We start from the raw sequence: 21,369 nt of genomic DNA, 5'->3' as shown, positions 1-21,369 counted from the left end.
GACGGTTATCGCTATCGTACGTCGCGTCGCGTAAATATCGATCGCGTTATGCGGTTATCGCTTTTGCCACACCTGAAATATGTTCACTGAGAATCAAATGAAATAAATTTTATATTTGCTTTGTGGCGTTGAGCTAAAAGGAAAAGGAAAGAAAAGCTCTGCAGCGCCCATTTCCTTTACTTTTCAAATTTTGAATTGAAATTTCGAATAAGTAGCTTCGGTAGCTAATCAAACCGCATTGTGAGACGAGCTTCGAACCATAGCTTAGCATTTCCTAGGCAGTACAACGGCTGCACATATAATCTGCCCGTATATGCTGGCGGGCTCAGTTAAACTAATGGTAATACCAGTCTGCTTGCAATATTTCGCCTCTTGAAGCGACTTATCGCTCGTCTTTGGCGCCAAGCGTAACATTCTGTAGCCTTTGCTGGACGCTACTACCAGTTGAGCAGACTGGGTTGCAGAGAACATTCTCCTTTCGTTAGTTTTTAAACAGCGCAACATTGTCGTTTAAAATTAATATTTACACATGCTGGAGTCACAGTTGTCTATCATTCGCCTTAAAGGATGTATATTTGCGACCGAGTCCTTGCACTGTGGTATGGCCATCACTTCATTGTTTATGGCCAATTCCAAGGACTTCCAGAATGCGTTTAGAGGATCTTCGCTAGCGGTTAGGAGACAGCCTTTTGCGAGAACAGCTGCAAATTCTGAAATTTGAATTTTTTGTCCGTTTTTGCGTTCAGCACGAAATGTACATAGGACGTTGGTCCCAAATAACGTTTAGGTTTCCCATTTTAGCTGCGGGCTCTATACTCAAGCGCTGGAAGGGAGAAGGAATATATCTGCAATCAAAATTGTTCAGTCCGGTGACTGAATTAATGTGATTGGTTAGGTTGTGGCACGTACGGTATGGCTCGTGTATTATTCTCAGACCTCATAACTTGTGAAGGTTAAGCAGAAGTTTTGTTCCCGCTCCTTAAGAAATTTATAGTTCAATGAGGGCGACTAACATACGCTGACGACCTCCAGTCTCGTTCCGACACTGCTTCGAACTTTGGTACAAGAATCGATGTAGAAGCCCTGCAGGCTCTTCTTATTCCTCAAAAATCAGTATGTAATAACAGAGCACACTTTACACGCATTGAAAACTGGCGCCAAAGGTAGAACCGAAACCGAAAGCACGCTTTCGACACTAGATGCCGCAACAATCCCGCTACCACTGTGGCTAGCATCAATTCAATGCATCCCTCGGTGTGGTCGGGGGCAAAATGGCTGACCCGCAGTTCGAGCCGTTCAAGATATTTTTCGACCAGATGCCTCAGCATATTAAGGCCCCCGTCAATTGCTACAGGTAAGTGAAGGACCCAACTTTCGTCGGGACCGGTAGCGAAGCCGCTCTTGCCGTTATTCTTCGCGTGTAAAGGGGCTAGACTGGACGGAACCTTGAGCATGGGCTTCTCTACAATACAAAAACCGCGTCGATTTTACCCCTACGACCGTGGAAAACTAATGCCGGGCGGGGATCAGATGTCTTCTTCATTGAGGGCGTCGTCGAGTGAGAGGGCTGTTTTAGCTACTTCGCGTTCTCGCGCAATTCTGTTCTTCATTTTCGTCGAGCGAGCCGCAATCTGTGTGTGCGAGATGCATTATATACTCGGGCGACTCGAGTATTCATTGCGGATCGTTCTTGCGGTGTCGTTACGTAAAGATACCTACCTCTACAACGCAGTGATGCGGAGAGCCTGGCTTCAAATGCGGTATTGTTCTTGTACGTGAATCGCGTGTTTTTATAATCTTCCGAGCGAAGATGGTACCGCTGAACGCCTACTCAATGCGTGTCTTTGACAGCTCTTGGCGGTGGCACCCATGTCGAATTCACGCTTTAGTGGGTTTGTTTTGGACCGTTTTAGTCACGTCCCGAAGCAGTGACAGCTACAGCCAGCGCTGTTAATTTGGGGCGACATTCTCTCTTCTTTCTTTTTGTTCCGTCTTTAATTGTTTCGTTTATTGTTGTTTCGCTTTAAGCAGTATTTGTTGTCTGGCTGACAACCTCTGGCCTTTCTTCGCGCAATATTTCGTCGGCGTTCTTGTTGAGTGCGCGTTTGGTTCACTTCAGTTAAGCGTTATGTTATCTTTTTTACCCACTATTATTTCTCGATGTCACTGTGAAACACATTCTTTTGTTTGTTACTTTTCTTTTGTTTTAGTTTCGTTTTACTGGTGATGATACCGCCAGCCACCTTTTAATGGTAAGCGTTTGATTATGTTGTTTTGATTTTGAAACCTTCGTGAAGTTTTTCTTTCTTAAAGCGTAAAACGGATTGAAAGAGTTCCAACAATAATAAACTCTTAGCTGCGACTATGAAGACCTGCCAATGAATATTACTCCCTTATTGCCAATCTACCCCACCTTTGCGGGATTCTCTAAACATTTGACCAACACTGTTCCCACTTCAAATTATTGTTCAATTTTCTGTCGTCCTACCACATGCTAGCCATCCCGGTTTGCTCAGTTGGTAGAGCGACTGCTCTGGTGAAGCGGTGGTCCTGGGTTTGAATCCCATACGCTGTATAGCTTTCCTTTATAGCCGTATGGCTGTGCTTGGGTTAATGCCAGTGAGTAATTACTCCCTTGTTACAAACCTACTCCACCTTGGGGAATTCCCCGAAACATTTGAGCAATATTTAAAATGTTTACTGCATTACATGCCGGGATGGTTGTTTTTTTTTTATTGTACTTTCTAACAGTCCAGAGCCTGAAATAATGAAAGTCTTCATATGCCCTTACCTATAGTGTTGTTAGCATTTTATTGGCTTCTCTTGACTGCACCAGTGTTGTCCTAAGAATGGCAGTGTCATTCGTTAAGGTCAGCAACCGTGTTGTCATTGTTTCGAGGCTTACTTATGTTGCATTGTTGACTGGATTCTGAATCTCCGACAGTACACCAACATCTAAGATGCAACAGTTTGTTATACCTTGTCAGCGTCAGAGTACTGTTATTGTTGGCTTATTTTTGTGTCAATTTTTGTAGTGTTTTTATTGTATGTGTCCCCATTAATACAAACTGTTGTAATATCTTAATTTCTCCATGACTGTAGGAGTTGCTTGCACTCGTGCATACTTTCGATCGTATTTTTCACCTATTGTTTATGAGTGTGAAGTGCGGAGCTTGGTAAGATTGCCATGCTGAAAGATCAAAACCGACACGCTATTTTTGCCGGTTGTCGCCATTCAGGATAGCTCATGATGTGGACTTCACACAAGCTGATGAAATGAACAAGCTGACAGCTCGCTCGCCTCCTGAGCAGGAGCGGCGTCTGCCGTCGCCCGTGGCGGACAACACAGACAGGGACTTGGTTGACGCAGTCAATCATGCATGCGCGGTAAGTGTTAGCAATTAGCGGCGTGAGTCTTTGTTGGCTGTGTTTGAATATTCACTGGGTACTGTGTGCTAATTTGTGTTAGTTAGTTGTCGCATTCATTAGGGCATGCAAAACAGTTTGCTTCATTCGTGACCTAAAGTTTACGTGCGTGTGAACTGCACTCACGTCTGAAATTTTCATATTTCTAAACTTTAGTTTTGTTGCTGAATAAGACCACATCCTGAATACATTAACGTGCTGAGATTGTGTCCTAACTAATGTCACATGTCAGGTTCTAATCTTTGAGGTAGTCATTGAGAGGTGTCCTGTTTTGTTGGTTGAAGGTCTTTTACTTTGGCATCGGCACTCAATTGCCGTGCAGAAAACTGTAAAAATTTTATATTTAGCATTGCATCCTTGGTTCGACAGCGACTGCCTGGAACTTAGACCTCGAGTTTTGACGTTTATATCTACTGCCCATTGGACGAAGACTAACCAAGAGCTTGCATTGTTGTGAGTCCATATTGCAGGCACTTCTTCGATGAGAGGTATTGACTAGACACTTCTGAGTTTTGGTGCAGTTCATTTGTTTGGCAAGTTTTTGCCATGGATAGCAGTTCTTTAGAACCTCATGTGGATGAGGCTTTCAGTTACACTTACTCTGTGCAAGGAAAAAACTACACCTTTCGAGGCTAGCTACTAGAATAGCAAAGTCGTGCAGCCATGCATTTGCTCTGTTCAGTGTTAATGTCCCCATCCATCCAACTTTTTGTCTTTTTTTTTTATAATCGGCACCTCGTGTCAGATGATGAACGAGCTGTCAACCAGCAACCAGCATGCGGAGCGCCGGCGGAGAAGACTGCCAGCCATCCCAGCCAACCGAAAACGTATGTGGAGCATTTCGAAGCGGACGGGGTGTAGCTTGTCTGGTCTTTCTCCCAGGCACTGCAGCAGTTGACACGTCTTGTCTTGATTATATTTTTTTTTCCTAGGCGCGAATGTTCATTTTCCAGCTTGCTTCTATTTTTCTCAGAGTTGAACATGTGAGCATCGTCAGAACAACTTGAAAAAGAGCTGTTCACAGTTTATTCTTGAGTTATTTTTGAGACAGCACTGCGAGATATGGAAAGGAAAATATTAGGTGATAGAAAACGATGCTGCTTACACTGAATTTATGGCAACTAGATTCTCTGTTAGATGGGGTATTCATAGAGTATGAGGTTCTTCCCAAGAAACTAAGAGCCTGCTAGTTTTTAAGTCTTGCTTCCGTTGGGCTGCCATGAAAGGTAAAAACTGCGAAGTTCACATACTTCTTTTTGTGGTTCTTAAGCTGCTAACAGTGGTCATATGTCTTTGTAAACTGTGCTGGATAGTATTGCTTTTCTTTTAAATGAATCTGCTACTTTGAAAACTGTAACACGTGGTACACACCATTTGACTCAGATATTTGGTAATTAATCCTTAATATTTAATTGACCAGCCGTAAACATTCTAAATGCAGTTCGCGACTGGTGCATTTCATCGCCTTTGATTCACCTTTACTGGTTAGACTTTTGTGGAACAAATAATTAAGGGGTCATTTTATTACAGTAGGTTGTTGGAAAAATGAACACCGAGAAAAAAAAAAGACAGTGAATAAATAATAGTAATGAAATGATTCAGTATAAATAGACAAATAGTGCAACTCTTCACCTTGCTTTTCTTCATGCAATTTTTACTTGGTGAGCAGATTTAGTAAGTTATGTGGGAGACCCTGCATATGACAGCTTGGTTGGCCAAATATAGAAACGGCTAGATGGTGGTGCGATCCCAGGGGATGAGATCCTGCGTTAGAACGCATTTCTGGATAAATTTAGAACACCTGAAAGGGGGGGACCTTTGCAGCCTGGGACTGAGTCACAGTGGGCGATAGTCGTTTCAATGTCTGCTCTCCTTGTGTAGACAGTGGCAGAGCTGCCATGATGGTCCGGGTTGGACGCTGAGAGCTGCTTGTTTGTTGTTGTTTTTTTTTTGCCAAGAGTCTTATGTAACACTGTAATGGCTGGCAGATGACTTCTGACTGAGTGTAAGACTGTGAGCGATTTTCATTTCAGCTTGCACAGCTACATGAGTTGTTAATCACTACAGAAACAGTCATTTCCAACATGCTTATCAAAACAGTGTCAAAGTGCCATCTGCCAGAGATGCATTAGGCCTTCTGAAATATAAATTCACACTAAAGATAACTCTAAAGGCAGAACATCCTGAATCTTCTGCGTCGTAATGTTGCATTGACGAATGATGGAGCAGTTTTGAATTTTTCTCTTCATTTGACGTATGTGCTTGCATATTTGCGAACAGTTTTATCCTCCTTAGGTAGTGAGAAATCAACAATGTGAGCTTAATTTAATGAAGCTGTAATTTTTTCTTTAACAGATCACTATGTTTTTTGTATGGCTGCATTGAATGGCCTGTTTGTGATGATATACTGGAATTTAATAATTTTTATTCGATGGTTTTGATGTCTGGAAAAGCTTGAGCATTTCAGGTAGCTCTTTTTCCCTTAGCATTTTCACTCTTAGAATCATTGCCTTGGAGACTCCATTCATTTTGAGAGGTGAACACAGTGCTGAAAAGGGAAAAAAAAAAGATGCTTTATATTCTTGCTTTTCTTACGAACTAAGCAATGAATGAATTGAGTCTTGGTAAAACAAAATGTGGCATATTGATGGGAAGTTGTTGTTGCAGTATTGTTTTAGCATTAGAAATAGTGGTAACTCACACAGATAAGGTATTCTCATGTATGATCTTTGTTCAAACTAATGGAAATCGAGGTTATTGAAAGTATTCGCCTTAAGTTTATGATACATACACAGCTAAGCCTGTCGTGTGTCAAGGAGAAATTGAATGCCTGCTTGTTGAAGTGGAGGAACTGGAAGTCTTAACGTGTTGCTGTTTGTTTGAAATAATTCCTTCCTTTGCTTATCAAAAGTTTTGTTCGGTGTCTACAACTGCACTTTCTTCGAGAAGCAAGCAAAGGAAAAATGGAATATATGTTCTCTATGAAATTTCTTGAGCGGCTTTTTGCCTTAGCATTTCGAGTTTTACATATGTGAGTGAGGTGTGGTTTATTGACGTCGCGTCTCCGCATAATCGACACATGGGTTAGTGTTTATGAGTATGAAGCTGTGTGTGCACTGTGCACACGCACTGTGAAAACAGTTTAAAATCACTTTGGTAAAACAACAGCCTTATTGGATTTTTGATTGCATTCCCACCATCACCTTGATTAATACTTACGAAATTGATTGATTGATATTAGCCTGGATTTTGTTTGCCAAAAAGGGTTTTACAAGGTGTGGTTTGTTGTGTTCCTGCTTATCCCATGTAGCCTGTCATTTAAATTTCAGTTTATTACGCACAAGCTTGGGGGTTTTCAATCTTTTCAGCCTGGCAAAACCTGAGTGGCTTTGAAGAAGGTTCTGAAGAATGCCACATGTCCTAGCTTTCGTCCTTACTTGCGTAACATACATGCATGCACGCAGCTGCTACATAAATGCCTAACTCCCATTTATAATGGCTGTCTTTTTAGTAGAAAAGTCTGTTGTTAGAACTTACAGACCGATTAGTCGAGTTAAAGTGGTGAACAGGAAGGTGATGGCAGAGCCACACAGGGATATAGGTGCTCAGGGAACCAAAAGCACTCCGAGGAACTTCAACCTCACTTTTTTCCTAGACGAGTTGATCATCAGTGGAAAATCCGAGAGATTAAATGTCGCACAGATGTTTACAAAACCTCATTCTTTCCACGGACGATCAACGAGTGGAACAGGCTACCAGCCGGCGTCCCTGAGTGCTGCACGGAAGGTCAATACCGCGCATTCTTAGCTGATGTGTGATGTGGCGCGCAGTTGTCTTGCGCGTGTCTTTTTCATTTCATTAGTGTCATTTTATTTGTGGAGCGTGTTTGTCTTCCTTCAGTGCATGCTTTTCCTCATCTATTAGTTATGTGATTGTATTTCTGTTGCCATGTGTACTGGGGGCCAAATGAGCAGACGTTATTGTGTTTCCCCCCCTGCAATAATGCCCTTGGGCGCTGCAGGTATCTGTAATAAATAAATAAAAAAGGGTTTCTTGGAGCTTAGTTTGAGAACCTCTGCACCAACTTCATGCAGTCTCCATGGAGCACGTTTACGTTCTTGGTTGTGCTGTTGTGGACCGCTGTCAGAAATCAGCTCCCCCTGTTGCAGCACTGGCAAAGCTGACGCAGCAGCCAAGCTCGTTGGCGGACGAGCTTCGGGGCGCGGATCGCGATGGGCCACAGCAGTCCTCTCTGCCTGAGTCCGGCCCCACCAAGCTGATCCGCCAGGTGTCGGACCGCCTCTACCTCGAGATTGACACCTCCGGGGAGCAGCCAAAGTCCTGCCTCAGGTGAGCAAGCAGTGTGTACAGTAGGGTCCGCACTTAGGGGGAACGCTTAACTTCTTCTAATGTTGAACTCACTTGATTGCAACATCTAGTTTATTTGAAGTGTTGCTTTGGTCCACTCGACATCAGGCTTCTCCCAATTCAAACCCTATATGTTTTCAGTCCCTTTTGGCTTCAAATTATCAAGAGCTGGCTGTATTCCAGTTTAATCGGCTCTATACTTAAACCTGGATGTATCGAACCTCAGTGTTTGCAATTGTTTGCACACGAAGATTGAGGACCCTTATTGCAGCTCATGATAACTAGCAAGTGTATTTTCTCAGCTTTCTTCTCTTAGTTGTTGTGTATAACTTCAATATTGGAGCTTTAAGAGTCAGATGTGGTTAAAGCATGCTGCTAATTTTTGTGAAGAAATTCTTGGCCTGTATGCCTTGATGTTTGCCGCAGGCTTGCTTTACATGATTCTGTGTATCTTTATGTCATTTGGCTATTGAGTGTGCTTACGGATTCGGTCAGTTTGTGGGGTTTTATGTTGTGAGTAGAGTTGAGAATGCTGCCATCAATTTTTCTTATCTTAAAAGGCACTTTTGATAGGTGCTTTCAGAAATTCAAATTTTCAGCCATGACCAAATTTGATTCGAATAATTCTGGGCTGTGATAAAATAATTTCAAGGTCAAATTGAATTCAGAGACTAAACTTGCTCAAGGAGTGCCCGAATGGCGAAAGTAAATCTGAAGTGTCCTGCTGCATTGGTCCTCATCGGACTCCTTTGATATGTAAAAAAATTCATCAATGAGTCCAGTTCCCAAATGGCACTTTCTTTAGCTCCGCAGGAGTCGAAGTGACTTTTTGAAGAAGTGCAATAGTGTTTAAAAAGGACACTATGTTTGCCTGTGTGGCAGTGTGAAAGTCTCTTTATGACCTGTCACAAGACTTCATCAGCCTTACGGCAGCATTGACCCGCATGCATTTTTGTCGCATGGCCGTAGGTTGTACGACAAATCACTGCTGAGTGGAGCCACAAACAGTGGGAGCCTGAGCCCAGACGATCCGCGGTCGAGGTTGAGCCTCGACACCGGGGTCGACAGCGGCAACTCCACGGCTCACTCGCCAGACGGTGCCAAGTCCATCTCACCCGCGTGCAACGGTAAGCTGTCCCGACTTCAATCTCTCTGCATGCATTTTAGCTGGGCAGGTGTGCTGAACTGTGTATGAGCACAGCGTGGTGGTTTCAGAAGTGTGGCATTAGACGGAGTGTACTGGTGATAATCGTACCACGTCGAGACCCCTGATAGACCTGTATCCACGCACTCAACGCCCAACTTTCGTTTGACCTGCTTTTTTTTGGGGCTGGTCATACTCTGATTGCTTATAGCAGGGTGTTTTGTTGACAACCCACCGTTGACAACTCGCAACGCATCCACAATGCAGCCATGCAACTGCACGCAATGCGAGGTGGTCTGGCGAGGTCACATGAGCAGGGTGGATGGTGATGGTTACGGTGATAGGGCTGGCGACGATATTACTCAGCAATGAGTTTGTGCACAAGAGCACAGTAGCGGCCTACGTTTCCTTGGCTCCTCATTGACATGGACATTGTCGCACTCACAGAACAAGGCCGAAATGGCTGCAATGTTATATCGCCAGTGGTGTAGTACCGGCGGTCCGCACGTTGGTAATGCTTTTTAGAAAGGCGGAAAACATTTTGCGTCATGGCACGGTGCCTGCCAAACTGCGATGGAAAGTACGCATTAAGTGGTAGGCATTTCATGAGCCACTATGCCTTAAGCGGTCCGCCAATACGTGGGTTTCAATGGTGGCTAAGCCGGTGAATTCTCACAACTATGTTTTAGCCGCAAGTACTTGGTAAGCGGGTATGTATTAATGAGGTTTTACAGTAGTTGTGTGTGATAATGAGTCACAGGTGGTCCAACTAATTTGAAGAGGCCTTCACTTACAGCCTGCTTTCAACGTTGCTTTTGCATGTAAAGGTCTCCTAATCAATTGATGGATGATGAGCAAGGATTCGCCCCCTTGCAACTGTCAGTCGCTTCTGGAAATAGAAGCACCAAGTGACTAACTAGGTTTAGGTGTCTGAGCGGGCGTGAGTGTTCACCCTCCGATCTAATCCTCTGTGCGATAATGCCAGGGAGCCCGCTGTCGGCCAGCAGCCCCAGTTCGACCACCACGTCGGGGGGTGTGCTGCAGCTGCAGGATGCCACCCACCGGGGCCTGTACCGGTTCGTGCCCCGGCACGCAGATGAGGTGGCCATCGACATTGGGGACCCCGTCTACGTCAGCAAGGAGGCCGATGACGCCTGGTGTGAAGGTATGCACCCCCCTTTTCGATCTTCATGAAAGAGCGTTGAGGAGAGTGGCTGAACAGGGAACAAGTTGAGTTGTTTTGCACAAAGATGGCTTTGGCTTCACTAGGCACTCCATAATTGTTACTTTGAGGGACCAGAAAAAGAAATGTCAGAATGATTTCAAAGTCTGATCACGCTGAAGTTATTGGGTGAAAGACTAGGCAGTGGTCACCTGCTCTGGAGAACTGGGCAGCAACATTTTTTACAGTGCTGTCTGTGCCGACCAATCCCCCACTGTGGGTATGCGCCATTCCTCCAGAGGCCAACAACAACAACCAGCCTAGAGCACAATCACAACACTTTTTCTTAAATTTTTTAAAACTTTCCTACATTCACATTATTTGTGAATGCACACTCTCGGTAGAGTCGAACCATTAGTGACATATGAAGTGGTAGAGCTCCCCAGCATTCTTCATGGTGCAGTGTAGTAGCAGTGGAGCCCCCTTCACAAGCGGCAGCGTTGTGGACATCATCCAGAATGGCACACCGCTGTATTTAATTGGCTGGCTGATGTACGGCTGATAGCCGCTGTAGCTGCGGGCTGCCGTGGAGCTCAGAAGAGCAAAACTGAAACTGTGCGGTTTCTGACTATTTTTTGGGTATGGGAATCTCAAATTGTCACCATGCCTACCATACTGTACATCTCAGAGATATGTGGGTGACACTGCAGCATGCAGTTCGGATTTGAGGAGGGCTTTGATGATCGTTTGCTGTTCCAGTCATACCTCAACACGACCTCCTTTCGTAAGCCCGGCCGAATTAATCGGTGTTGGACCTGCAGCGTCCAAATTAGCAAGCATACAGCACCATAGACTTGCACAGGCTTTGGCTGGAGCCATACCAGCTGAGGGAGTAATCCCAGTTTCCAAAATTAAATGGGGTCAATTCAATGAGGTTTTACTGCATAAATTTATGCTTCCCCCCAGAGAATAAAATGCTTGGTAGTTTGCGCTCATCCTCTTCTAATGTTTCTCGTTTGTCCCTTGTTTTTCAAGCTATTTTAAAGCTTTGAGTGCATTCACCCACTCTTCCTAACCGGGTTTTAGATTCTCAAGTTCTGACTGAAACCATCATTGGCTTACAGACCTCCGATAACATTTTATTTTACAGAAAGCGATGGCTGTTAATGGCACCAGCCCTCATATTCGCAATGTTGGTGTAGACCTTAGGCTCTGAATCTCTATAGCCTCGGGGAACCCCTATCTCTTTCAGATGATGCTAAGGAACCGTTCGCATCTTGGCTTCTGTCCCTTCTTGCCTTATGAGCATTCCAAACTGTGGCCCCTGAAGAAATGCCCAGATTGAATTAATAATGGCTGGCTGGGTGGTTAAACAGTCAGCTGCAAGCACTGACAGTGCGATTACTCTTAACAACTCTTTAGTCTGAACCTTAAGGGGGCCAGAAAATTGTTCAAATTGAGCATTTTTAATTATTGAGTGTGTGCTAAAATTAGCGGGCGTTGCTCCATGCAAGCAGAACCCAAAGTGGGTACATTTAGACTCGTTATCACCAGTTAAACGCTGCTACACGTTCGTGATGTGCGATTCTAAGAATTAAGGTCATGGAGCCCAAACGGCGGATGGAGTAAATTGATCGGTCAGTTATGCGCTAGGAATTGGTACCAGAATGCATTCATATGAGCTACGAGCGTAGTGCTCAAAAATATGATGCTGTTCATGCTCCAAAACATGTATATTTACAGGGAAGGGTAGACACATGTCAAAATTAAAAGTCAGTGGAATGCATTTGCTTGCATTTCTTTTGTCACGACTCCCCAAGCATTGTTTGCAGGCTGCTCGCAAGTACGATCACAGTGTTAACTCCCTTCGGCAGAGGAGTAACGTGCTGCAGCGTTGAGCCCCAATGCTACATCTCATGCACCTGTTTGGGGGATATTGCACTGGATATTGCACTGGCGTTGCCTCCATTGGACTCATTTTCGTGAGCCATGCTTGTCACACGTAAGCCCTGAGGCATCTACTGACAGCACACAGCTGCAGCAATGAGCGGGATGACATAGTAAAGGCACAATGAAAGCCTGCTGTAACTGCATAGCAACAGTGGATTCCAAGGTGGATTCCAAATGCTTCTGGGGATACCCACTGTTTTTTCAGTGGGTACAAGCTTTCCCCTGGTGTGGTGGTCAGCTTCTCTGGTGTGAATTGCTTGGAAAAGTGGGTCGGAATGCAGTGAGTGGACCAGACACATGTTAAGCACTGTGCTTTCTGTGGTCGCGCATTCCGTGCACAATTGAAATCAAAGTCATCGACACTTTACTCCTGGAGTTGTTGAGACGTTGTATGCTGGAGTGATTTTGGTGCCAGTTTTGTCACCTTGCTCAGCTGATTGGTATGAGTGGCCAGCACTTACACGTTCCCCTCCCCCACCCCCCTCAATTCCATTTGCGTAGGCGTCAACCTGAGGACAGGAGCCTCGGGGATCTTCCCAAGTGCCTACGTGATCGACGCTGACTACTCAGACATTGGCTCAGGTATGGGGGATGTGCTTCCTGATGTAGAAGTTGGGGTGGAAACAAAGTGCTAAACTGTATTAAGGCCAAAGGTTTGAAAGAGTAAATCTCAAGAGTGTAGTTGAATGTGGTGAATTTGAAGGGTATCACTTAACACTTTGATGTACAGGCAGCTGTCAGTGATCCGAATAGAAAAGTACTGACAATTTGTTCAGATGTGAGCCTCTTTAATATGCTTGGTCTTCACTGGCTGGACGAAAGCACCTGTTTGAATAAGCTGGCTGTTCAAAGTAAGCTAGGTAGTTTAAAATAACGAGAATCCTGCTTAGTTATGGCATCCATGGCTGGCTGAATGCGGTGACACCTCGTTAAGACGTGTCTCATGGGACCGCTGAGAAACTATCCGCAAAGTGGCTGTGTGCCATAACTGAAAACATCCTAAATATATCCACTGACCATGTAAGTAGGACACCTGATGTATTCTGTGAAGGAAGGCACACACTGAAGCTTTTATCCTCCTAGGCTTGTAGAAGTCCATTATTTATGTGAGACGCGCGCGCGCGCGCGCGCGCGCGCACACGCACGCACGCACGCACGCACGCACGCACGCACGCACGCACGCACGCACGCACACACAAACACACACACACACACACACACACACACACACACACACACACACACACACACACACACGCGTACGCACACACAAAGGTGATAGATGGCAAGCCTTGAACAACAAGAGCTTTGCAAGGCTGAAGAAGTCAGTCAGTGGCCTTTTGTGGATGAAGTTCACAGCTCGGGAACAGCATGCTAGATGGATGAGAAGGACAGGCAGTATCCTGTCATCTCACATCCTGTCTGTGCACTGTTTCCTCTTCTATGCTACCTTTGTAACAGCCTGCCCCTTTGCTTACAGTCCTGCTCAGGTTACTGACTCCTGCAGTTCAGCCTGTGGTGTCTTGTGAAGCAAGTTTACTTGCTTAATATGCAAATTTGGCAAGCTGCAGGCTATGGACCACACAGTTGGCTCGTGGTAATTCAAACTCAAACCGGAAAATAGTGTAAAGAACTTATTTTTTGCGAATTTCGGTAAAGTGTCAGAGTATTTCGTGAGCACTGATTTGCACAGTAGACATGATAGGCTCCTTAGCGTTTCATTTCCCTAAATTAGTTGCAGGATCAATTTTTGTGCGGGGTCTGCATGATTCGCGAAAAATGTGAAAATGAGGTACTTGAGAAAATTAGATTGTTTACAACATGCGTTTGAATTCATGTTCAGAATTAAAATTATCAGCAGCCTTCATAAAGCATGGATGTTGAGAAGACCAGGGCTTCCATTTGAATATAATGACAGTCTGCCTAAAGGGAAGCGCAGAAATTCAGACTTTGCTCGCAGTTCCATGCTTTCTTGTGGGATTTTCACTAGCGTACTTCAGATGCCTGTCATAGACAGTGGTGCAGAACACCCAAACTTAAAAGAAATGGCTTCAAGAGAAGTCTACAGCTAAAGTGTGAGTGTCTGCCTCTGTGATTTTGGTGTCCCTGGCATCATTTCCGCTCTGAAATAACCGCGCACTAGCTGAACCTTGGAACTTGTCACAGTTGCTTTGTGTACCACAGTACCATAGACCAGTAGTAGCGGCACACATGTCATAGCATGGATTGGGAGAGGCATGTACTGTGCTTGTTGGTGTTCATCGCATGTGCTTTGTTATTGGGACATTCACTTCAGTACAGTGATTTGGCTGTAAATGTATGCAGCACATATGTGTTTCCATTTTTGTATACTGTATTCACTCGATTCTCAAGTGCACTTTTTTCCGGAAAAGATTGTCTAAAAGTGACAGGCGCATTAGAATCAAGTACGAAAATGAAACTGCGCCAGCAACACCCTATTCTCATTGGCATCACAAAATGGCGCTTGGTATTTCTTGTGCATCGATATTATTGATATCGCCTATGTAGCCTACTGCAGTCGCGCAGTCGTTGATGCAAATAGGTCTTACTAGCATCAGAAGTGTTATGTCAGCAAGGTACCAACCTGGACTTGAGCCAACATGGGAACTTTGATTGCGAAGATGTGCAGAGTTCATTACAACACCAGGTTGAAAAAAAAAACCTTGTGTTTTTGTGTGCAGAGCCTTTCTAATTGCACACCAGCACAGCTGGACAGCCCTGAACCGAGCACGCTATCACCACCACCCCTTCTTTCCAGGGCACACAGCATCTTGGTGCATTGCCAAAGTCTGCATCGTGGATGCTGACTTGGGCGCGAAAGAATGAGCTAAGAAAAGCTAACGCTATTGAGGTGGTCATGCAGTTTGTGTCATCATTACATTACAGTGGTTGCAGTAAGTGTTGGCGGTTCCAATTGAAAAGATTTGTTTCTTTACTGAAGCATGAAAATCTGGTACACTTTACAATCGAAGTCATCGAACTTTTTTCTTCTTGACCTTGAAAACCGGGTGCTCGTTGCAATCAAAGGCCAGTTAGAATCGAGTAAAGATGGTATCTTTAGTGGTGGTGGTCTTCCTTAACCGCTCCTAAAGCCTTCATTGATAGGTGTAACGTTAAGAGACCGGAAGCGGGCAGAGTGGATGAGGGCACAGATGCGGGTTAATGACATCCTAGTCAAAATCAAGAGGAAGAAGTGGGCTTGGGCAGGGCATGTAATGCGAAGGCAAGACAACCGCTGGTCCTTAAGGGTAACGGAGTGGATTCCAAGAGAAGGCAAGCGTAGCAGGGGGCGGCAGAAAGACAGGTGGGCGGATGAGATTAAGAAGTTTGCGGGGATACGGTGGCCGCAACTGGCAAAGGACAGGATTAATTGGAGAGACATGGGAGAGGCCTTCAGGCTGATGGTGGTCTTCTTGTGAAGCATGTACAGGGTGATCCTGCATCTTTGATGTGGTGTTGCGCAGAGGGGCAGCAGATGAGGAAGGAGCGGTACCTGCTGGACTTCCTGGGCTCGGTTGAAGTGTCCTGCCACAAGGGCAGCGACGTCTTCTGCCAGGCCATACGCAAGGTGAGCGAGGGGAAGGAGAAAGCAGGAGAGCGGCTTTCATGTAGAAAGGTTGATCTCCGTCTTGTTTCCTCTTTTGAGGCTTTTTCTTTTCTTCTCAGGTGGCACCCTTGTTGAATTTTGCCTCTTTCCTTCTTTGAAACAATTCAGTGGCAGTGCTGCCACCTGTGGTGGTGCAAAGACTTAATGACTTAACACTATAGCCTTAAAGGTCTACTGACCACCCTCTGGCCGAAAATATTTTCTACCCCTTATGGTTGTGAGGCATCATCTCCAGAATGGGTGGTCGCAAACATTTTTTTGAAAAGTCTGATTAATAAACCCGGATATATCGAACCTGCATATTTCGAATTATTGGCTATATCGAACACACAGATTACCCCCTTGAAAATACTATGTAAAAGTATAGGACAGTTGCGTTGTATATCGAATTCCATTTTCGCCAGATATTGGATACTATATCGAACGCCACGCCGCGCCCCTGGAAGGTGCACTTTCCCCAAAGACATTCCTGTCCGATCCTCAGCCGCCTCAGCGGAGAACATTTCCGCAGTCAGTCAGCAGGCGCAGGGCCTCTCCCCCCCCCCCCCCCCCTGTTTTCGCGCATCACCGGCGCAAGCTTTCCCGCTCCTCTCGTACCTATTGCCGGCATGTGCTTGGTCAAGATCATTGGAGTTCAGCGAAGAGTGCACGGCATGGAGTTGACGTTTCCAAGCCTCCTGGGGAAAGGAAGAGAGAGAAAACGATCGCTCGTGGGTCTGGGGAGAAGAGAGAGCTCAGAAAAAAAAAAAAAAGCGAAGCCCAGAGCGTTGATCTTTCTCCCTGCTCTTTCTTTTCCCTCTGTCGTTTCTTCACAGCCGCGTTGACTGCCGCTCGCATAGGCTTCGCTTGGACCGCTCCATCTGCGCCTCGCGTGTTTTTCTTGTGTGTGCCTGTGTTTCAACGCGCGACATGACGCAGGCCACAGTAGCCAACTGTTTTGGAAAGGCAGGCCTTGAAGTGGCCGGAGATGAATGTCCGGAAGATTTAGATGACGATGAGTGCTTGGACCTTTCGCGACTTGTCCAATTTTCCCGGTGCCGCTACGTCTTGTTGAGGACTTTAATATAACGCTGATAGCGAAGTTCAGGTGGTAGCCGACCTCGCTTATGAGGACATTGTGGCCGGAATAGCTGGCGTTCATGACGCTGATTCCAACGACGACGAGGGCAACTGTGTTGTCTAAGAAACGCGTCCGTGCGCAGCCACTGAACTGGCGTCAGCGCTCAGCCTGATTCGGCGCTGTTGCAGCGAAATGGCAGGCACTGGGCTCTCGCACCTGGACAGTCTCGAGAAGATCGAGACCAGTGTTTTGAACTTCGTTTCCCAGAGGAAAAAGCAGCCCAAAATTAGTAATTTTTTTTCCGCGAAATAAAGTGCTTTCACATTGCGTGCCTATACTATGTGATTCGCGGCTGTTCCAAACAGTAAGCCACAATTTGTTATGATCGGGAGTGCAGTTTTAGCCTATATCTGTATATCGAATTTTCGCTATATCGAACTATTTTCCGATCCCCTTTGAATTCGATATATCCGGGTTCGACTGTAGCAAAGTTACAACCATCGCAATTAAGCTGATTTGCCATGCTCCTCTCCTTACGTTTCTGTGTGTCGAGCAAATGTTGATTGGTCAAGAGGATTATGACATCACTTGTGGAGCTGCAGAATTCGAAAGTGACTAAAACATTAGATAAATTGCGATTACAAGGTTCCTACATGATTCAGATGTCATTGTCACTTGTAAGAATGTAATGTAAAATAATTGCGTTGAAAATTGAGTCGGGGTAATTAGATGGGAATCGAACCTGTGGCTCACGGGTAGTGAGTCAGGCACGTCGCTAGCCCTGCCTTGTATGTCCGACAGTGTCTGTGTCTGTGAAGGGATATGCAAAGAGGAGCACCACAGGCCAAAGTAGGGGCCCATTAATTAAACCAGAGCTTAAGTGCCCCCAGACCTTTTTGTGATTTAGACAGCCCACTTTGCATTATCACTAGCCGTCTTCATTTCATCTCACTGCTTCTGGGAAACATGCCATTAGATGCGTACTAGTGTTGATTACACTGTAGAGGGCACTTATGAAGGCGCAACACGTTCTCTTTGAGTGTGCAGGGCACTCTGATTTGTCTAAGTGCTGCCACCTACTGGAACTAATGTGAACTGCACATAGGTAAATGTAGTTGTGGTTGTTTGCAATAGGTGGTGGAAAAATCAACTACTTTGGGTGGAATGCACCATGGTTGCAGCCTGGATGCTCAAAAGGGGCACGTGTAGGCAGGCATGGTGAAGTCTTGTCTGGAGTAAAGTGAGGAAGGATGATGACTGGCTTGGGCATGTATTCTCCATCAGACACAATGATGGCAAGCTGTTGGCTGGGATATGGCTGTTTTACAGGACTTGCCACACTAAGAAAAACGTGCAAGAATGGACAGAACTGTGTCTTTCAACGAAATAGTTTCTACTTGATTTGTGTGATGAACTGCGGTGTTCTTTTTTTTTTGGTGCAAAAGATCTTCCATAGGCATGCTTCACAAAGGAAAAAGAATATTGAAGGGTTAGTTCTGTATTACATATCCAGCTTCTGCTTCTGGCAACTGCTGAAGTTAGTCATTTTTGCTGTGAACTAAATAGATGCTACTTTTAGCATGAATTGATGTAAATGGGACCATAAGATACAATTATTTTGGACCTGTGAAGGGTGAGTTAGTGCACTCAAAAACTGGATTTCATGCAGATATGCACTACTGTTTATATGATGCTAATTGACTTGAGGAACGTTATGTTCTCTCTCTACAACAGGTTGCCAAGGCCAATGCTTCTGAAGTTGGCGTGCACGGTTCGCATCCCTGTGTCCTTGAAGTCACGGATCTCGGCCTTCGGATGGTGGACCGTGGGCGACCAGCTGTAAGCAACTTACTTGTCTCAGTTGCATTGCATTTCCTCTCAGTTGTTGTCTCTCTGTCTGTTGTGCTTTGAAGGATTCCTTTCCATATTCTTTATTTGGTAAGTTTGTTTAGGCTCCGGGAGGTGGGCAGGAAAATTTAGCTGGATAGGGCGATAGTACATTTTACTGCGGGAGCATTAATACCCTGATATCAGAAAAAATTCCCGTCTCAACGTTGCCATCAGCATCGGTGACTGTTTGAAGCCTTGCAGCTAGAGCAGCCAGCCACTCTGGCAGCCTAGGTGGGCCACCTACGTCATGTGACCTTCTGGCGTTGTCACAACCTGCCCGCAGGATTGTGAGCAAATGACCACTGTGGCAGGTGGCAGTTAGGTTGATGATTGGTCGTGAGAGGTTGCTCGGGAAGGGTAGCCTGGGTTGCACAGTCCCCATTGGTGGGAGCACGTGCCCCTACCATCGCAGGGCAGTGGCACATCGCTTAACCGCTGCACCACTGCGCCAGGAGTGGTGCGAGGACTCCCAGGGATCTATGAATGTAAAGTAGAGAGTGACGCAATTCTGCATATATGGGCATTGACCCGTTAACGCTATTGCGTCGTACCTTAAAGGCGGGGCATACTGTGTGCTCACCCTGGTATCGTATAGGATGTGGAGGTCCTCGATAAGGTCCCTTGTAGCTCAAATGCCCCCTCTAGTATTTTTTCTTCTGGTTCTGTTTGATTCTCTCTTTATTCTTGCCTCAAATCTAGGAGAAGTCGGCAGTAGCTTGGGCTGCTCTGCTTGGGTTGTAGTGAGCACAGAAATGGTCTTATTAGCCTACCACTTCACTGATGTAGTATATTTACTGCATTTAAGAAGGGAAAAGAGAAAAAATCCCATTGCCACCAGTATTTCACCAGTATTTCATGTACGTGCTAACATTTTCTTGCCAGTGTTTGTTTTTTTTCTGCTTAGAAATGCCTGGGAAAGGTGCCCAGCCCCCTCATTTTCTAAAGGTGCCTTAGAGGGAAGGTCCTCAACCTTTTCAGCCTGGGGTGAAACCCTGGTTGCTTTCAGAAAGTGCTGAGGAACCCCACATATCACGGCTTCCATTGCTTCTGGCATAATGTGTGTGCAAAAAAGAGCATTGAGACTTGCAGGTCCCCAGAAAGTGTGCAAATTCAATTAGTAATGACTGGCTGTACAGGGAAACAATCTATGGCGTGCAGCTACAGCACGATTAGGTCGGCACGAGAAAGTGCGGAGGCTGGAGCCTGCATGGATTCAGGAGCTCAAGGAGCCCAAGAAGTACTCCACGGGACCAAAGGGTTCAACAGGACCCGCTTTATAGAATCCTTGCATTGCTATAACGAGGTTTGGTACCTGAGCATAGGGACTTTCATGTGGAGGTTTGTAAGGGAGCAGGCAAGAACTACAGCAAAAACTTTGATAGTTCGAACTCGTTTAATTCGAAATCCCGGATAATTAAAAGAATTTTTGTGGTCCTGTAATTTGTGATGTAAACTTCACAGGATAATTTGAACCAGTGGCCTGCACCAGCCTTGCTAATTCAAAGATCTGGGGTGCTATGCGGGAATGACTGTTTTCGATATCCCCGCAAACCCAGTGAAGCGACAGCCATTTGGAGCTGCGAGGTGGCACTGTAGAGCAATGCCAATTAGGATGCTGATGCTTGATATGTAAAGTGCCCCAGTTCCAGCGCTCGCTGCACAAAAATGAGTTTATGGTATGGCTCGAAAACCATCTCTACTCGCATGTAGCCGCTGAGCTGACTCAGTGGTTATGGTGCTCGGCTGCTGACCCAAGAGACGCGGGTTCGGTCCCGGCTGCAGTGGTTGCATTTCGATGGAGGTGAAATTATAGAGGCCCATGTACTGTGTGATGTGAATGCTCTTTAAAGAACCCCAGGGGGTCAAAATTATCCAGAGCCCTCTACTACAGTGCCCTTTACAGCCTTAGTTACTTTGGGGCGATAAACTGTTGGTAGTGCATTGGTAACCATTGGTAAGAAAACTCCATGAACGTGGAGTTGCAAAAGAGTACTGATGCCAAAATGCCAGCTTATGTGTTTTTCTTGCTTGGAAAGATTAGATAATGCTGACAATAATAATTGAACAATGCGGAATTTCTGACTATGCTGTACATGTCTTCATTTTCAAGGATGCTGTAGGAGATGTTAGTTTTTGTAGTCACGCGCATGTTCATCTTCCCGCAGCCTAACCATGTGCCAACCCATGACTACTTCTTCAACTTGAAGAACGTTACCTTCTGCGGATATCACCCAAAGGACCACAAGTGAGTGTTTAGCATTGTTGAGCAACGTTGCTGACTTGCGATGCAATTGCAAAAGCTAATGTGCCCTTCAAATATGGTGCTGAAGGTTGCATTAGGTGTGTACCATTTGTTTGCTGCTGCTAAAAGGCAAGTAAACAGTTTTTTGGATAGTGACTGATTTCAAGGGTTGGAATGTGTCAAGCTTGCGGCTAAAGTGGGCCAGCATTTTTTGCACAAGCCTTTCATATGGCGACGCAATCGCCGATTAGTGCCACAATGGCATTCAAGTTTCTGCACACAGCATAGCATTAGGGGGAAGTTGTGATGACGTCTTCTGTGGGCACAATACATTTCGTACGCAGGAATGCTTGAAGGAACTCTGGAAAGAGGGAAGCAAACGCCTTCTAAGGTTATATAAAGCCTGTTGTGCATTGCTTGGCAGCATTTGGTGAGGTACACAGGGCGCTGGCGGGGGCAGTGGAAATCTTAATGCTCCTGCAAATGATACCATTACCCG

General features: G+C 45.4%; 1 protein-coding gene across 2 annotated transcripts in view; it reads left to right on the top strand.

Moving 5' to 3' along the window:
• Positions 1 to 1,250: 1,250 nt before the first annotated feature.
• Aplip1 (JNK-interacting protein Aplip1) overlaps positions 1,251 to 21,369 on the top strand; it is a 28,313-nt gene continuing 8,194 nt past the window's right edge. The window contains exons 1-11 of one of the 2 annotated variants that reach the window (XM_089560259.1): positions 1,251 to 1,354; positions 2,211 to 2,252; positions 3,240 to 3,387; positions 4,172 to 4,253; positions 7,596 to 7,776; positions 8,764 to 8,921; positions 9,924 to 10,103; positions 12,552 to 12,632; positions 15,536 to 15,639; positions 18,473 to 18,577; positions 20,794 to 20,873. In XM_089560259.1, the coding sequence (XP_089416385.1) occupies positions 3,277 to 3,387; positions 4,172 to 4,253; positions 7,596 to 7,776; positions 8,764 to 8,921; positions 9,924 to 10,103; positions 12,552 to 12,632; positions 15,536 to 15,639; positions 18,473 to 18,577; positions 20,794 to 20,873 (1,082 nt within the window). In that variant the 5' untranslated portion in view covers positions 1,251 to 1,354; positions 2,211 to 2,252; positions 3,240 to 3,276. The remainder of the gene's footprint in view (positions 1,355 to 2,210; positions 2,253 to 3,239; positions 3,388 to 4,171; positions 4,254 to 7,595; positions 7,777 to 8,763; positions 8,922 to 9,923; positions 10,104 to 12,551; positions 12,633 to 15,535; positions 15,640 to 18,472; positions 18,578 to 20,793; positions 20,874 to 21,369) is intronic. The other variant, XM_089560258.1, reaches the window with a different exon arrangement.

This window comes from Amblyomma mixtum, chromosome 9 (genome assembly GCF_055824585.1).
Source record: "Amblyomma mixtum isolate Tamu chromosome 9, ASM5582458v1, whole genome shotgun sequence".
NCBI lineage: Eukaryota > Metazoa > Arthropoda > Arachnida > Ixodida > Ixodidae > Amblyomma > Amblyomma mixtum.
The sequence above is the reverse complement of the archived record's forward strand: the minus strand, read 5'-3'. Positions and strand labels throughout refer to the sequence as shown.